Below are 19,394 nucleotides of genomic sequence, written 5' to 3' on the forward strand. Positions count from 1 at the left end.
TCTGCCCTTTTCCCCCATTTCTGACATTTTATTGCAGACATCTCTTCAGTAGGCCCAGAAAAGACCCCTGGGCTGGAAGAGAGTCTTCTCATCTCTAAACTTCCATAGCATTTTGTTGATGTTTTTCTTAGATGAACATGAAAATGAGCATTTATGTATCCCTTTTACTATTGATAAGGTATTCACTTAAACATACATGCATGCTGTGTTAGACAGTCACACAGTAGGTACTAATGATGCCCTCATTTTACAAATGATAAAACTTAGGCTTCAAGAGGTTAAGTGACTTGGTCGAGATTAGACAGTTGGAAAGGAAGAGGTGAACTTTAGAATTTGGTCTTTTGAATTCCAAATTCCAAACCCCAGTGTGCTATGTGCCATGTTGGATTTTGACTAATCTATTTTTATTAGATTATTGATCCCTCCTGTCTCCTAAGTGTTTTTGTAAGTTTCTGAGAACATAGATCATATCTTTTTTTTTTTTTAAAGATTTTATTTATTTATTTGACAGAGAGATCACAAGTAGGCAGAGAGGCAGGCAGAGAGAGAGAGAGAGAGAGGAGGAAGCAGGCTCCCTGCGGAGCAGAGAGCTCGATGCGGGGCTCGATCCCAGGACCCTGAGATCATGACCTGAGCCGAAGGCAGAGGCATTAACCCACTGAGCCACCCAGGCGCCCCAACATAGATCATATCTTATTCAGTGTTGTTTCCCTCATAGTACCTTACACATTGGTAGGTCTAAGTGAGTTAACCAACAATTATTTGCTGAATAAATAAGTGATTTATCAAACAGATGGATTTAGAAGATTAGTGGGGAGGTCATTATATATTTGCCAGCCATGTAGCTCTCTTCTAGTCCTTAAACAGGATGGCTCTCTCTGTTTGGCATGGTACATTGGGTTTTAAACTTAGTGTAGCTGGTGTTCTCTTGCGTATAATTTGAAGAGAATTTTGTGTCCCTGGTTGTGCTCAAATGTCTATTCTACTTATGTGTTTGAGATCTCCATCTCCAAGGGCACTGTCTCTGCAAGTTGAACACTTATTGTTGGCTGTTTACTTCTTCCCCTTTATGTGTGTATTAGCACATATTTGTTTATTTATTGGTGCTCAGTGAGAATATCCTAACAAGGTATAAGGCAAGTTCTTCTAGGGCCTATGGGGGAAGGGTTCCTTCTCACTTCATGGAAATGAAAGACCACTATGGCAAATGACTTATGATGCTACAGCAGTGGTCAGGGTGGTGGTGGGAGGTTAGAAGTAGTTGTGGTTGCAAAGAGCAAACAACCACTAGCTTGGGGATGAACTAATGTGTCACTTCACCCAGAAAATATGCCACGAGCCTCAAGGAGGGGCCTGTGTTGACAGCTGCTGGCTCAAAATTGACTGGTAAATCTTGAAGACCACCCAGTCAATTAGGATCAACTTTTGGAGGACCTCTGGTGTAAGAGGTATTTAGATAGAATATTGCCATGTGGCTTGTGACCAATTTTTAATTTTTCTGTTTATGCATTTTCTGTGCTTTCCATCAGGAATATTTTCTGAACCAAAAGTCAGTCTCAAAAATTTTAATTTTATAGGAAGAATGAAATAAAATATTTATATAGGACTGTTCTAGGAAACACAAGACCCATATTTGTCCTCATTTTTTCTTGGTCTTCCTGATTAACTTCATCATTGGCATGTAATCTTATATGTGAATTTCATACTTTACTGTTTATTAATGCTTTCACATACAGTGTGATCAGATGAATCTTCCTCAAATTTAGATATTCATTTAGGACTATCAAAAACTCTTGGGCCATGAACTGTGACCTGAGTTAAGCCTAAATAAACCAAATTCTGCATAAGTAGGAACTAACTCAGCTGCCTTTTCTTACCTTTCAATGCAGTCATTACACATTTCTCAGAGTCCAAACATTTTCTGAGTACCTTCTAGTGTTTTGCTTATGGTCTAGGCTAGAGTGAAAGAGTGACTTGACATTGACATTGATCTTCGTGACCTGTCACCTTTGGATGTTTTACCCTAGGGGGACTGGGGACAGGAAGTGAAGTACAACAAAAGGTGGTTTTTTGTACTTGTGCTTACTTATTAAATAATATTAAGTCAGTGAAGATATCTCAGATGTTCCTGAACACAACTGCCTGGCTACTGAGAGCAAAATTCCTGTCTGACTCTGGCTTGAATTTTCTCCTCTCCCCAAAGAACTGACAATGCTTTAGTTCCCATGGATCTATCTCCTGACTGAACAATCTGAATGTTAGCTCTGCATTTCCAAGTTCAGTGTGGGAAGCACCCAGCTGTGCAGGACTCATTCTGAAAATGGGGAAAGAGTGTTGAGTGGAAAGAGCATCAACTCTAGTGTCAGGAGGACTCAAATCCCACTATGACTAGTTACATAATGTGAGAAAGCCTCAGTCTCACCAAGCCCCAGTTTCCTCCTTTACAAGATGGCAAGAGTAATGCCTACTTCATAAGGTTTTCTATGAAAATTGCATGAGATAATGTATATGGAATATCTAGTGTAGTGTTCATAACTTCTCTTCCTTTTTTGCTTCCACTTTCAAAGTATGCTGGAGCATAAGAGGCTGAACCTTTCATGACATTGAGCCTTTGATCAACAAGAAATAGATATAAAAATTACTGCTGCCACTTCATTGCAAAGCCTCTTTAAAAGGCTGAGTTCTCAGGGATGACTTTGGGTCCCTGCCTCTGGTTTTGTGTGTCACTGAGAGAGATGCTGGTTGTCAGGTGGCGAGTGCTTTAGGCAGCTGAGAGATATGTGCTTTTTGTCTCCTTAATTGGCTTATTGGCATGGAAATTGCAGGCTTCGGGTTACCTCCCCCCTTTTCCCAAATAGAACTTGGAGGGCACAGAGAGCTCAGACACTCCATTCCATCATTAAAGTCATCTAACAGGCTTGTTTGAGTGTTTGCTATCATCATAATTTTACTTTAATCCAACCTGGGTTATAGTTCATTCCACTGAAGCTCTGGACTGGGTATCAAATTTGGGCTCAGTCCGTACTCGGGTCCGTGCCAAGTGCTCTGCTTCTGCCATATTTAGAATTACTCTATGAAAAGTTTCATCGCAAAATTTTGCTAAGCTACCTGATAAAATCTGACATCCCAGAACCAATTTCCACTGCAGAGAGCCTCTAGAAATAGGAGTTTACTTGAGCCTGGTGCAGAAAGTGCTACCTGGGTTATAAGCTTCTGATGTCTGTCCTGGTGTGAATGGGAGCCCTTAGATGGCTGTGGGAGTCTTGGTTTTGGAGACTTCAGGACTTAGGAAATAGACCAAGGAGTGGCTGCCCCACCTGTATCAGATAGGAAGTACCACTCCGTATAGTCCTGTTCCAATTATCGGTAGGAAAAAATGATTGTTTGATTATCATCTGGGTTGTGTCTTTCTCCTTTGTTTCAAACTGGTTTCTTCCTTGGAGTGTCCTTTCCTATGAAACTGGATTGTGAGTGCCTACGGAGCAAGAACCTATTTTCTCTCTCTTGGTCTATTACTATATAATCTGATCTATACAAAACAGAGACGTTTGGTGAAATAGAAGTGGAAGTAAATGTAGTCTCGTGAGCCTGCAGTCCCCAGGAGGTGGAGCTGATGTAATCTGGATTTTGGTGTCAATAATATATAAAATGGAGATAATAATAATAATAAGATTTGTTTTATTAAATAATGTTATGTATGTAAAGTCTTAGCCGAGCATCAGATACTTAGTGTTTAATAGATGTTGACCATTAACGCTTTGGTTGGGATAGTTCTTGTGGGATTATATTTGTCTCACAGTCCTAAGTGACTAGCATTGTTACCAACAGAATTGTTAATTTCTATTTTATCATAAAGCTATAAATATAATTTTCTAAGCAAGGAGATATCTTCCTCCAGTCCCTAATAGTAAAGATAAGGAAATAGTAATAGATAAGATAAGGAAATAGTAAAGATACTGAAACTGAGGCTCTGTGAAATGAAATGACTCTCCAACACCCCACTCATGGTAAACAGCAGAGCCCCAGGCATAACTGTGTTCTATTCACTGTAGTAATGAATCATTCCTCAAAATTATTAGTTAAGTGGAGACAAAAATTGCCTGGAAGACTGTGAAATCTGTTTTAACAGTGTCTGGTTTTGATATTAAGTTAAAATACACATAAATTAGGCATTTTCTGTGCATGCCAACCAACTCGACTTATCATGGTTGAGTTGCTGTTGTTAGACTTGGTGGTCTTTAAGCTGCACTACTAATCCATCCAGTAAACATTAGACTTAAGAGGGACTTTATAGCACCTCTAATTAAATGTGTATGTGCTGTGTTAAAATGATTAAGGATAATGAGGGCCAGAATAGTTATGTGACTTGGCCAGGATCAAACATATTAAGCCATTTCATTTGTAAGGATGGTTATAATAGTTGAGGTTTATTACAGAATTGCTGGCTCTTTGGCTGGGGTTGAGCCTAATATGATCTTGGGAGAGATCTGATCATTAGTTCAGGAGGCAGAAAACTTACCTTCTAGGTCATGTTGTTTTTAATTTTCTTAGTCTCAGTTACCTCATTTATGTAATGGATATAAAACTATGCCATTTCTACCCCATCAAATGGAAGGATATATTAAATAATGTGTAAAATGTAGATGAAGGAACTATTTTCTTATTGCTATTATTTTGCATGAATTGAGACTTGAAAACTTGCTGTAAGCTAAACCCAACTTTCTATGGGAACTTAGTGTTATTGTGTCCATTTTATCAACATGAAATACGTCAGAGATAGAAAACAAGTGACACTATGAGCTGATGGTTAGAGTCTCTAGTTTAGGGATTTTTTGGGATGGTAATAAACATGTCGGTTTGACTGTATGAGTCATATGATGTTCTCCAGTGACTTGTAACTTGGATCCATGCAAGTTCTCAAGTCTTCTTTAACTTCCTTAGTTATATATAACTTTATCATTTATGTTCTTGATTTGCCAAAACTTCCCTGTTCAAATGCTATCCACAAGAGACATCTGACAGCCAAGAAGTCTTTCCAGGTCATTCAACTGAGTTCCTAACAGTTTTTTTTTTTTTTTTTGAAGGCAGGAAGTTACAAATTGCGGAGAATAAAAAAGCTTGAAAACACAGAGGTGTATTCTGATATTCAAGGCCCTGGTTGTATTTCTAAATGGATCCTATTTAATTGAGATAATCTGCATTTCTTATATTCATGACTGAGTTAACTTGATTATGCATTCTGATTACCAGCTGGAATAAATGGTCTGGTTAGCCTAAATATTTGATATGACTATGATTTAGAAACGCATCTTACAAAGGACTCAGTTTTATTTTTACCTAAGGGGTTGGTTTTAACCCTATTTTAAGGGTATTATAGGGTAGCTTACTTTATGTTATTGAAAATGTGGACTGATGCCTGTATTCTGTATATAAAATCACTTGGGCTCTATTTTGTGAGGGAGTGAGAATCTAGGAGCACAGAGCACTTCCAGGGAAACAAATAGCTGTGTCCGAAAATCCTCTTCATGGGCAGCAAATACTGCCTATGCCTCCATGTCTTGTCCAGTTCTTTTCTAGTAAGCCTGAGTTCCCCAGGACTGTTCCAGTTTTCTGAGTTCCCGGTCTTTGCTGGATTCCTGTGAGACATCCAAGGCAATATGCAGTGGTGTGGAAAATTATGTGGTAGTACTTGTCTTGGTTTCTATTTGTGAATGCGCTCAGTTTCCGTTGGTCCTGTAAATACTTTGAGGCAGAGCCTCATTCTGCACTTTGGTATTTCTCAGGATCTAGCACAGTGCTGGGCACATAGTAAGCACCCAATAAACACATAATTAATCAACACTAACTGGGAAACTTCTCAAGGTCTGGGATTCTGTTTCAAATTATCTACCTGGTACCTCATATGGGGCCACATGCTGATAGGTGCTTATTGATTGATTTGATTGAAACTATAAACAGAATGCCCACTGGTTCCTTTAACTTCTATGATAACGTGAATCTGAGCCCTCAGACGTTCTCCTCATTTAACTTGTCTTGCCTAAGCAGTTTTAATCTGATGCTTCTAATTGAGGTTGCCTGGGTTATCCCTGAAAGTTGAATTGGAAAGTATGCATTAACACTCTCAAAGTCCTTAGAGGTGGACGACATTATAAAAGTTTTCAGCTCAATCCTTCTAGATGCGTGATAAGGAAATAGGTTTGTCCAGGTGATTCATTATTAAATGAACTAAGAGTCCATTTAGTGTTAAACTTTGAGCTCCCATTTTATTTCAGATGATGTGGTGAGTTAAGAATAGAGTCTCTGGTTTCCTCATTCTCCAGCCATAGTCCCCATTCAAATCCCAACCCGTTTGGCCACCATTAAAAAGTTATCAGTTAGCATTAGTGATACCTTTCCCTTCCCTCCCTCTTCCTAAACACTCATTGGAGAAAACACATGTCCAAAATTTCCAGCTTTTTCATAATTGTAGCACATTATGGTAAGCGGATTTCATACCACTTTGCTCCCAAAGGTAGGACAAGATTATTTTTTAAAACTCTTGCTTTGAGAAGTTTTTGAAAAGTTCACAATACTTGTGGCAAGTGAGGAGCTCTTGGCATGTCACAGAAACAATGGGATTTGGGAATCCACGTCTCAGGGGATCAGAATTCCTGTGTTTGGCCAAGTGTGTGATGCTGATACTATGGCTTTACAGCGGAAAGGCATAGAGGATCAGGCGAGGATGGAGATTCATCCCTCAGCAGCAGCAACTTCCATGTTAGATGAGCAGCTCCACTTTTCTGTGCTTGAAGGAGACCAAAGTTAGCCCCTGTTTAGCGCCAAGTATAAGATTATATGCTTGGACATGTAAAACCTATATATAAACCTATATATAAACACACACACACATATACACACACACACACACGTGTATATATGTGTATATATGTGTGTGTGTGAAGATGGTGACTGGACTAGTGATTGTGGATAAACTAGATTTGGGGCAGAGACTTCCCTGTCATTTTGGAGCTTGGTTCAGTTCTGCAGTACCCTGAATGTCTTCAGAAGTGAAGGGTGGGGAACTGGGGAAGGTGGAAAGAAATGTCACTTTGCTCCCTGTGAGCACTGGCAGCGTTGTGGAAGACTTGCCAGTGATGCCACCTGGGTTTGAGAGAGGAAGACATCAGGGCTAGAAGGAAGGAAACAGGAAGGTCTTGTCGGATGGGTTTTCACAGGTCTAGAAACCTGCTGCAGGTAAGTGAGGATGGCAGCAAAATGGTCTGACTTTCTGTCCCATCCTTCTTCATCCTGCTCTTATCAAGGACAGATGCCCAAGAGGCTCTGACCTTTGACAGCACCCAACGGTCAGCTGTCAGCGTAAGAGACTGCTGTTTACAACCTTTATTTGTGCATGTGTTTATTGACAGGGGAAGCAGTCAGAATCCTAGATGTTAAGGGAGGGTTGGGGAAATTGGTTCTCAGGCTTAGTTTGCAGTATCATTTGACCTAAGAAGACTGTATCAGCTAACCTGAGTTTGGAAAATCTTAGGAGATAAGATTCTTGGCACTGGGCCTCTAAGAGTAAAACACTTTAAAAATTACAGTAAATTCCCTGGTAAATTTGACTACAGCCTTTTCTATCACGCTATGTGTCCCCCACCCCCCAAACTCCTTCGTGAGTATAGGAGACACAGGAAGAAAAGACCATCTGGCACAGCATGCCAACTTTTTATTTGGTTGCTCTGAATCCTACCTTCCTGTTTGGATCACCCCTCCCCTCTGCTCATACTTCAGAAACCAATCAAGGTGTCTCCTGAACTCATTTATTCCCTTTGTTTCAACCGCCTTCTTGGGTAACTTTTTCCATATGCCTTACAACAGACATTTTTTTTTCCTTTTTCCATCCAAAATGGCCTGATTGGACTCTTAGGAAAAGCCATTTACTCAAATACGTGACAAAGTGCTTCTAAAGATCCCAAACAACTTTTCATTACTTTTGATGACCAGGATATATAAATAGAGAAAAAAAAATTGCTCTGTTTAAAAATTACTGGTGGATGGGCAATGATGCTTAGTAGTAGAACATTAAAGAATGCATTATTAGCATTGAGCCCCACCCCCCATCCCAGCCCCCAGTGAAATTGTCTAGATTTGGAGCTGTGGTCTGTAATTATTATTATTTTTTTTAAATTTGGCATTTATTTTATTGTCCCTGTTTGACTTCTTCGCTTCACCATGGTGACATTAGTACTCTTTATGTTGCCTGTTGTGGACCAGTTTTGTTCAGCTGTTGCTAAAATGCCAGATGTCATGTTGGAAACGCAAAACCTAAAAGATGGTCGTAAATCACGAAAACAAACCATAAAAGAAATAATAAAATACCCTGAATGCTGTGCTCTGGAGCTTCCCAGCTTTAAGTCACCAAAGCAGGGCAGTGGGGGTTGGGGAGGCTCAGCAGTTTCTCACCTAAGACTTGATTGTTTATCTTGCAGATTCCGAGCAAAGCACTGGTTCAGACTCTGAGGTGCTCACTGAGCGGACTTCCTGCTCCTTTGACACTCACCCTGACTTGGGTTCTGGTGCTGCAGGCCCTGTGCCTGCTGCCATGTCTTCCATGGAAGAGATTCAGGTGGAGCTCCAATGTGCTGACCTCTGGAAGAGGTTCCATGACATTGGAACTGAGATGATCATCACCAAAGCAGGCAGGTAAGGACAAGTTCCTTTGGATGGCTAGATTCCAAGAATGGTGACCAAAAGTAGGAGCTATTACACGTTTTTCTTTTCACTTACTTGTAGGTAGTTTTGGTGATGCCAGAGCTACTGTGCTCACTTTTCTGCATATGGACATCTTGGTGAAGTGATCTTGAGTTTACTGTGATTTTGCTGTTTTCCTCCAAGGGCCATTCCAATCTCTAAATCACCTCTACACTCACAGACATTTTCTGCCTACAAATGTATTTCAGCCCATATGGGAGATTGATGCTACATAAGGACCACATGGTAGATTTCCAAAGCAAGTGTTACTTCACCATCCAGTGTTTTTTGAGAGAAAAAGCTTGCTCCCCAAACAACAGCTTGCATCTCCTAAAGCATTAAAAGCAGCCAGATGTTTTTATAAGAGGTTTTTTTTTTTGTTGTTGTTGGTAAGAATAAGGTTTGGTACATGTCTGAGCCCTTCTTACTGATCCATGTGTTTTATTGTTGGCTTGAAATTATTACAAAACTTTAATGGCAACCCAGTGGAAACTGTTGCATAACTATGTAGGATGATAAAAGTTTTTAAAATACAGTTTCTCTTGAAACAAACACTCTTAATTAAGCCATTCCTTCACTGGCATCTTTCAGTTTTCCATGGTTAGGCATCTGTTTTGTGCTGGTACTCAAAATATATTATGTCATTTAGACATCACAGGAATCCTCTGAGATAGGATATAATAATCCCATGCATGGATGAGGATGCAAAGGCTGAAAGAGGTTAATTAACTAAATTAACTAATTAACTAAAGTCACGGATAATAAAGGGCAGCTCCAGAATTCCACACAAATCTGTCTGGGTCTAAAACAATGGTCTTAACTGTTTAAAATTCCACACTGTTAAGAAATGGTTGTAGTTTTTGCCCCTTGGATTAAAACTGAAAATGGTTTAAATAAAAATAAATTTGGACTAAGCTTTTGAGTATATAGGAATAGTTAATTAAAGTTAAAAAAGTTATGCTGTTTTCATATTTTCAAACCAATCTATGTAGTCTCATGTCATGGGGACCAAAAAGACCCACCCGATTGGTCATAAGCTGTCTTCATGAACATGGACATTTAAAGTAAAAGAGCATTTGAATGCATGTAGAGAAAGCTGCCAATATAATAAGACATCACAAAAATATGAGGTCAAAATGAATCTGAAATCTTATTCATTTTATTTCTCCTTTGGAACCTTCTTCCTTTTCTAAGTTTTGGTGGTGAATAAAATCAGTAAAAGGCTTCTTAGGAGGAGCAACTCTGAAGGGGAATTATTTCCAATACCATCTCTTTCTTGTTGCTTGGGTTTCAGTCTACTTCTGGTCTACATTTTGAGATCTTATGACTTAGATGGAAACAGCAATTCAAGGAAAAAGTTTTTATTCTTTTTAGTTTTTGACAAGGGGGTTCATTTGGAGAGAGGGGAAAATATTACTTTTTTTGCCTATGAGATTTTCCAGTTTTTTAATTTGGGTTCTCACTCACTACAGGGGGTTTTGTGTATTCCAGTCAATATCATCTTTGATATCATTCCCTTGTTCCTTGCACTTCCATGAATTCAATTCACCCAAACACATTTTTCACAGGTCTCCTGTGACCTCCTCGTTTCATGATTTGTTCTGCAGTGTTTTCATTTCCACATCTCTTACTTCACAAATTCAGTTGATACCTACCTGGATATACCCAGATATTCCCAGAACAAACATATAAAGTTTGTTCTTTTTTTTTTTTAAGATTTTATTTATTTGACAGAAAGGTCACAAGTAAGCAGAGAGGCAGGCAGAGAGAGGGGAAAGCAGGCTCTCTGCTGAGCAGAGAGCCCAATGCAGGGCTTGATCTCAGGACCCTGAGATTATGACCTGAGCTGAAGGCAGAGGCTTAACCCACTGAGCCACCCAGGTGCCCCTAAATTTTGTTCTTTAGTCATATCCTGTTGTTGAGATTTAGGTATGTTACTCATTTCTCCTTTATTGGATTGCCTAAGCCTTTGCCATTGTTCCATGTAACTTTGCTCAAGAAATTCTGGAACAACTCAAGAACATACAAAGAAAGACTTCTCTTCTCTGACTTTTCTTTCTTTCTTTCTTTCTTTTTTTTTTTTTAAAGATTTTTATTTATTTATTTATTTGTCAGAGAGAGAGAGAGAGGAGCGAGAGCGAGCACAGGCAGATAGAGTGGCAGGCAGAGGCAGAGGGAGAAGCAGGCTCCCTGCCGAGCAAGGAGCCGGATGTGGGACTCGATCCCAGGAGCTGAGATCATGACCTGAGCGAAGGCAGCCACTTAACCAACTGAGCCACCCAGGTGTCCCTTCTCTGACTTTTCTTCACCTCCTCCCAGTTCCTCAAGTTTGTTTCTTCCTTTTCACTTCCTTTCTCTTCCTTCATAATGTGCTTTCCAATTTTAATCTCAATTTTTACTTTCTTAGTTACATAGTTTTGTATGACTCTCTGTTCCTTTTTACTGCTGAGATTTTCATCACCATCTACTTCTCACTCCCTAAACTGTCATCCTGCTGATTCAGAACTACTGCAGGCTACAGAGCCCTCAATCTTTGAAATGTACCAACATAATCTGTAGAATCAGCACCATGGACAGAGGTGCTTGTAGGGATTAATGGGTTTGGAAGACATAAGAATTGGCCTAAATTTAACCATAAAATTAAAACCAAACACATCTCATTTTGTGAATATGAAAGATTAATTTTTCCCTAGGGTGTTATGACTTCACTTGATATTCTGTGCTAAAATACTGGCAAAAACAAAAAGCAACTTTTGGTAAGTTTTTAGGAAGAGAATTCAAATGTAGTTATAGAATTTCAAAGCAAGAGGGCACTTTAGAGATTATTTAGCCCCTTTTCTTTGTTTCTTAGGTGATAAGGTTAAATAACTTTTCCAAAGTCACACCTCTCTTTCATTTAGAACTTTGGGTATTGGTAAGAAACTGGTAGCTCTTCCACTCAAGGTTATGTGGGTGTTCCAAACAAAACAGGTATTGAATTTAGAAACACTTAACCCTTTTTCTTGGAGTCATGAAGAAAAGGCATTCATCTCTTGCAATGTAATACAGCCTCTGTAGATGTCTGAGAGGAACCACATTTTCTTACCTCAGGTAGCAAGTGAGAGGACTTTCTTTCCATCCCTGGAAAGGTCCTCTCCAACCATTTATAAGTATAAGGCAATCATAAGTCATTGTTATTAAGAAGGCGTACATGTTTAAATGTAAATGTATATACATCAAGATTCCCAAATTTTTGGAGAGAATTAACATAGATCAAATTGCTTACTCTGTAGTGAATGCTAGATTTAGTGATTATGAGAAGTCCATCATTGGATTTCATTAGCTCACCATAAGACTAAAATATAAGGCTTTCTAATTAAATTTGTGAAGCTAGAGGTAGAAAATCCAGAATGATATACCAATAGAAGCTTCTGAAAAGTTATAAAGTAGGAAGAAAGGAATGGTTGTATATTATTCTTTGTAAATACTTAAGAACTAGCCATCATTTCTATAAAGATCTGTAGTCCCTCTTTTGCCTTCCCCTAAGTAGGATTATGATGCCACTGACCTACTACCATAGGACACTTGCATTTTGATTGCTTCTGGTGAGCAGTGCAGTGTGTGGCTAGCACAGAAAGCCCCTCATGGAAACAACTAGGGCACATATGCAATATGGCTGCCTGGGGTCAGGGTATGGTCTATGGCCGTGAAATGGAGCAAAGCCAATTAGGCTGTATGTGGATCAAGCCTGTGACCTTGACCTCATTAGCACCATGCTCTGCCCAGCTCAACTAACTGGCCCCAGATGGTTAAGCTTAATGCAGCATTTTGTGTACAAGTACATTCAGAGCACTAGAGCACATTCAGGCAATCCACATTTTTTGAATTGAGCACTTTTTATGTCTGACTCCTAAATGAATGACATACAAAAGAGTTTGATGTTTTTCTTCCTTCTTATGGTTAAAGAAGAATGGAGAATTTTATTCTAGACCCTTGAAACTCAATCCTCTTCTGGGTTGCTCCCTCTCCTCCTCTTCAATTATGAGAGTAGTTGTAAAGTGCCATATCCTGACCTCGCTTGCTTTGGCAAGTTTAACAAGCCATTGTGGTAGAAACAAGGTACTGCCCAGAGGCCACTAGAATTCATTTGATATTTGCTCCCTATTCCACAGAGTCCTCCTTCTGACACATGTTGACAGCCTGAGAACTTGCAGAAATTTTTCTACAGCTTTATGTAGTAAAGAACCCTCAACTTTGTTGGCCCTTTGTTTGGGGAATGGTAGCTTCTTCCTTTTTTCTTCTTTTCTTGAGAGATTACTTTTACATAGACTGAATCAATCAGAAAACATTTCATCATCACCTGTAATCAACTGTGATAAACTACTTGACTTACGAAAGACAAGTAGCTACTTGACTTTGATAAGCTACTTGACTATGATAAGCTACTTGACTTATGCCTATGAAAGCATAAGATATTCAAGTATGTGAAGTGTAAGAGTGTAAGTATTTTCAAGAATGGTATAGTCTGATAGGAAATGTATGTGTGGATACCTAATCACTTTAAAGATTAACTAATAATATAAATCAGGGTATGATATGACCTCTTCGAGTGTATGAACCATCAGATAGGTCAATTTAAGTTAAGAAGTTGTGCTACTTCAACAATGAGTACTTAGCATATTTTATAGTAATAATTTCCAAAGTTAAAAAAAAAACAAAAAACAGCCAACTTGGGAATTAGAGGAATTGGATTTTGGTGTGCTTAGCGTTCTTGATAAGAAGAAACTCTTTAAGCTTTTATTCCTGCGACTTCTCTCCCTCTGACTGTTGAGTTTACTGCCTATTTCCCTTCATAGGAGGATGTTTCCTGCCATGAGAGTGAAAATCACTGGCCTGGACCCACACCAGCAGTATTACATAGCAATGGACATTGTGCCTGTGGACAATAAAAGATACAGGTAATGATGACTCTGGGGTTTGGAATTGCGGACATCACCAACATTCCAAGACAGTTCTTTAAACTCATTAGATGAACCATTTTTACAGTGCCCTGTACGATGCACTATACAGGGAACAAGGAGGGGGAATATGCCAATAGCCTGTAGCAAAGCACCATGTAGGAAGTAGTCACTCATGATTGGAAATCAGGACTTAGTAATTATTTTGTCTGGAATCCTCCCTATGTCTCTGGACAGAGTGGGACTGTATAGTGTCTACCAGGGTTGTAAAAATCAAATGGATATTAGGTCTAAAATTAATTCACTTAGTGCTCACTTCGGCAGCACATATACTAAAATTGGAACGATACAGAGAAGATTAGCATGGCCCCTGTGCAAGGATGACACACAAATTCGTGAAGCGTTCCATATTTTTTGAAAAAAAATTAATTCACTTAACATTAAAAGTGATTAACATATTGAATGATATGGTTTATGAAATTTCTGAACGAGTTGAGATGATTTGTTTTGGAGAGGCAAAGGAGAAGTGGACCAGTGCAGTATATTTAATCATATATCTAATGAATCATCCTATGGATGATGGAGAGGAAGAGGAGGAGAATTGGGTAAGATTTCAAGAAGAACATTTAGGAAAGGAGAATTATTGTTTATCAATATGGGTTGTGAGTGAGTTTGTTAAGTAACCTTCCTTCAAAGTAATTACAGTCCAACACAATGTCTATGTCCCTTGGATGGCTTACACATAGTTCTTCTCTGAACACACTGTGGCTTAATCTGTCTCTTGAGATGTCAATCAGATCAGTGAATCATGGCTCATTTTTGAAATGTTTGAAAACTTGGCCCTGAACTTATGAGGTAGGTAGGGAGAGATGAATGAATGGGAAAGATGAGGACTAGTAGGCTAGAGGGAGAGAGCTGGCCAAGAGAGAAGTGATCTGGATGCATGACTTAAGACAGAAGATGTTTCTGGTCTGCTTTAGAGGATCTTGTGATTTGGACTGTGTGCCTCTGTTCACTACCGTCCAGGTCCTGTGTGGTCCTTTATAAGTGAGAAGCAGGGAGATACCAAATCCACAGAGCGCTCTCTTCAGAACTACAGGGCAATCGGCAAACTCTGGAAAACTGACCTCCTTTGCTACTAACAACATCTCATTTCCAGGGGCTTTGTGGGAAAGTCATTCTGGGAATAGTTGCACTGAGGCAGAGATCCTCCGTTTTCATAGAAATGTCTCAAAATTCAGATTCTCAGTAAGGAAATGGTTAATAAGTGAGAGGCTTGGAGGGTCTCTGCACATGGCTGTGTTTTATAGGACAATATGGAAGATGTTTTTAATAAGGAACCAAATCCTGAACAAGTGGCCCACGGATTATATGGTTTGCATTTGAGAGGTGAAAGGTTGCAGTAAAATACCTTTTCCATAGCTAGACACGTGGGCTCAGGATGCCTGTGTGCACACAGGGGTGCAAGGCAAGGAGAGGGAGAAGAAAGAAAAAGGACTGTGAGAATGTTTTCCTTGTGAGTGCTGCAGCTTTGATCATTAACCACAACCCTTTGCTGCCCTCCCCCACCCCACCTCTGTCTCCGTTTTTTTTTTTTCATCTCTATCGGATTGTCTCTGGTCCTCTACCCTACTGCTTTTCTCTCTTTTATTCTCTGTTTAATCCCTACTGTTTTCCATCTTGTCATCTCTCTGTCTTTCTCGACTCATATCTCTACTGGCTTTCTGGGCCTCTGTTCCCTCTCTGTATCTGTCTCTGATCTCTCCTTTCTCCCTCTCTGCCTCAGATACGTGTACCACAGCTCCAAATGGATGGTGGCTGGCAATGCGGACTCTCCTGTACCCCCAAGAGTTTATATACACCCTGATTCTCTAGCTTCTGGAGACACCTGGATGAGACAGGTGGTCAGTTTCGACAAACTCAAGCTGACCAACAACGAGTTGGATGATCAAGGACATGTGAGTCAAAGAATCCCATCCATCTCCCTCTTCCCCCCTTTTGGCTCTAGAACTGACTAGCCCTAGGCTTTTTCAAACAGGTAAAATAAGAAGCTCTGTGCCACTTGGAGTCTTTTAAAGTAAGTAGGCCTATAAGTTTTTTTTTCCCCCCTCTGGTGAAATTTTATTTATTACAAATCTCACATTGAGCAAACGTCTGCTGGACATTAGGTTGTGTTTATCAGACAAGAGTTCTCATGTTCCAGGAACTCACAGTCTAGTTGGGGGAGAGTTTGAAGACAGAAACACAGGACAAGCTTAAAAATGGGAAAGAAATCACAAGAGTCAGCGGAATAACTCACAAGGCGATAAACTCAGAGAAACAACTAAGTAACAGTTTAGGCTGATTTGTCAAGAAATTTATGCATTTTTTAAAGAAATTTATGCATTTTTAAAAGAAGAACAGGTCCAGGTATAATTAGAGCACTTGATGTTATTAATTTATCTTTAGTGGCAAGGCATACATAGAACTTTTGCTGAATGCCAGGGCCCAGACTTGGGGCCACAGGAAGATTGAAACACTAAAGTCATGGCTGTTATCTTTAAGGAAATGACATTCTTCCAAGGAAGGGAGAATGCACACACACCATTCACTCTCACAGTGAGTGGTCATAAATTTGGTAACAAAGTGCAAATAACAGCTTATAGAATTGAAAGACAGCATGAGCCTGTGATGAAACTTTGAAGCAGGAAGGAGCCACTGTTCCATAGCAGAGCTTCTGAGACCTTTTAGTGGAGTGTTATCTTCTGGTATTGGGAGAGTTGTTTAGTATTGTCCAGTCAAGGCAAGGACTGGCTTCCAGTTTCTTATACATCTCCCCCCACCCACCCCCAATCTGCGTTCTTCCTATAATGCTTCTATCCTGCAGTTGTATTTGCATGAGGGCTTGAGCCACTCTGGCATCATATGGCCCCTTCTCATTTCAGATCATTCTGCACTCAATGCACAAATACCAGCCTCGAGTTCACGTGATCCGCAAGGATTTCAGCAGCGACCTTTCACCCACCAAACCTGTCCCTGTTGGGGATGGAGTGAAAACATTCAACTTCCCTGAGACCGTGTTTACCACAGTCACAGCCTACCAGAACCAGCAGGTAAGAGGCTGCCTTTGAGAGAATCCTGCTGTATCTGCTTTTAAAGGAGCTTATTCATGCCTTCGGTAAGAAATCCTTGGTCCTTCGACAGGACACCGAAGAACTGGAATGAGAGGGGCCAGGCTTGCTGTGACGTCATGTTGGCGATGACAAGGCCGTGATGCCTGGTAGCAGCTGCTCTAGTCTAGATTTAGATCAAAGACAAAATCTTTGACCAGGAGGACCGAATCTCCTGAGTCATTTTCATGTCTCTCTGTACTCGCACCCGTGTTCATGGTCTGTCCTGCATCCTGGCAAATGTTCCTCATCATTTGCTGTTCCTTTGCAAGTACCTAGGTTTGATTCATTCCTTCCGCCTTCTCTGCAGTTTTCTGGGTATCCCTGCAGCAGCTACATCAAAGTCATCCAGCCTCTCAAACTCCATTGAAGACCCACTGCTTCCATTTACACTATCAGACTAAATTTACCTCTGTGTGATCACCAGCCACACCCTAACATCTGTGTTTTTATGTCAGCAATATGTTCGCTCATTCCATAAATGTTTGAGAACTTGAGAACCTACAATAGTCCAACTTCAGTAGAGAAATTGAGCAGATTAGGACTTATTTCTCCAGAAGCAAAGGAGAGTTTTAGGTGAGTGAAAGACATGTAAATACATAATGATAAAACTGGAATAATTTAGTGACAGAGACATGGACCGGCTGTTCTTGCATTTGGGGAACAAGGGAAGTTTTCCTGGAAGAGCTGTTGCTTTCTCTGATGATGAGACACACATAAGAATTGGCCAAGACTGGGATGCTTGAGGGGCTCAGTCAGTTAAGCATCTGCCTTCGGTTCAGGTCGTGATCTTGGGGTCCTGGGATTGAGCTCCACATCGGGCCCTCTGCTCAGTGGAGTCTGCTTCTCCCTCTGCCCTTTCCCTTCCCCCTCGCCCTGCTTGTGTGCTTCTGTGCTCTCTCTCTCTCTCTCTAAAAATAAATAAAGTCTTTAATTTAAAAAAAAAAGTGTTGGCCAGACTAATGGGGGAATTATGTGGAGGTGGGATATGGAGAGAAGGAGAGAGACACCACGTCTGTAATTGTTGTGGGCATTCTAGACATCGTTCTTTTTTTGAGAAGCGTGAGTAGATGGATTTATAAGTGATCTCACTTTATGCAGTTCCCGGAAAGTTGTGTATAAATCTCATTTTTTCCAAATTAGACTGTATTTCATCTTTTGACAGTTTGTCTAATTAATAGGATCCTGAAGTGCATCCTTTTCTGAAAATAAGAGTTTTTGCTTATTTATTTTGCTTGAAAGTCTGTATACTTTTATTTTGGGGCTGCTTGGAGCAAAATGAACTTCTGCCACAATACTTGTGTCGGATACTACGCTAGTGTTCTGACAAATAAAGAAATAGAGGAAAAATATTCATGTACTAAGTATTGAGTGCTTACTATGTGCCAGGCAAGTGAAGGTGAGTGATAAAACTTTGGTTCACATAGAAAGAGCATTTTGGTCTTTCACAGTACATTTGCATAAGACTCCTGAGATGTTCTTTGCCTCCAGAGGAATTTGATATGCAACAACGCTTTAGTCTGTAGACATGTCCTATACTCTTGTTGGGCTCCCTCAGCTGCTGTAAGTCATTCCCAACTTCCGATTTTCCTTGTGGTTGCCACATTTGATCTAAAGTAGAGGAAGAGTTTTAGTTTGCTTTGGCCCCTTTTAAAAAAACTCTTGAATGCCCTCAGACTCCTTAGGTAGTAAAATAGCAGAGGCCATGGAGGGTCCTTACAGGAATCTTTAATAATCAAGATTTTTCAAGCTCTGAAACAAGATAGTGCGGCAACACTGTGTGTGTTGCCTTTTGGAGTGACTGGGACCTTGGGATTAACTGTGGTTCAGGAGAGGAGGAGCGCAAGTCTAAGTTCTTTGAAAAACTGATGGACTTTTTCCCAAGACACCCAGCCACCATTTTAATCATTAGTTTTTCGTGAAGGCAGAGATGTGACAACAAATACTGCAACTTTAGAATCTAGTTTGTAGGGCAAACTAGAACACTGGTGAATGAACATTCTGCTGCCTCCCCCAGATCAGTTGTAGAGGCCACGAGGGTCAGCATTGTCACCCAAGCTGAGATTAAAAAGCCACAACTCACTGTGGCAATGTCAGTGAAAGAAGAACAAAACATGGCTGCCTGAAATCCCTCTCACTTCTTCTATCTCCTCTCACAACATTCCCATGTCTGAGGACATTCTACTCGTATAAATATTTTTGTCTTCATCTGGACTGGGGTGGGGGCAGTGGTGGTTTGTTGGGGGTGGGACACCATGATTAAATTCGTGGGATTTGGTAACAACCTGGTTTGATTTCTAACCTTTCACTGGAGAACTGTATGACCCTGAGCAAGTTTCTTTTTTTTTTTTTTTAAAGATTTTATTTATTTATTTGACAGACAGAGATCACAAGTAGGCAGAGAGGCAGGAAGAGAAGAGGAAGAATCAGGCTCCCTGCCGAGCAGAGATCCCGATGCGGGGCTCTATCCTAGGACCCTGGGATCATGACCCGAGCTGAAGGCAGAGGCTTAACCCACTGAGCTACCCAGGCGGCCCCCTGAGCAAGTTTCTTAATTCCCTTCCTCAGTGTTTCC

At 40.3% G+C, this 19,394-nt stretch overlaps 1 protein-coding gene across 1 annotated transcript in view; it reads left to right on the forward strand.

Moving 5' to 3' along the window:
- The window catches only part of TBX15 (T-box transcription factor 15), a 104,971-nt gene that overhangs the window by 47,328 nt on the left and 38,249 nt on the right, over positions 1–19,394 (forward strand). Inside the window, exons 2-5 of the mRNA XM_080802779.1 lie at positions 8,472–8,685; positions 13,569–13,670; positions 15,457–15,628; positions 16,595–16,762. Coding sequence (XP_080658905.1) covers positions 8,472–8,685; positions 13,569–13,670; positions 15,457–15,628; positions 16,595–16,762 — 656 coding nt within the window. The remainder of the gene's footprint in view (positions 1–8,471; positions 8,686–13,568; positions 13,671–15,456; positions 15,629–16,594; positions 16,763–19,394) is intronic.

The sequence above is a fragment of the Martes martes genome (genome assembly GCF_963455335.1).
Source record: "Martes martes genome assembly, chromosome: 4".
In the NCBI taxonomy this organism is placed as follows: Eukaryota; Metazoa; Chordata; class Mammalia; order Carnivora; family Mustelidae; genus Martes; species Martes martes.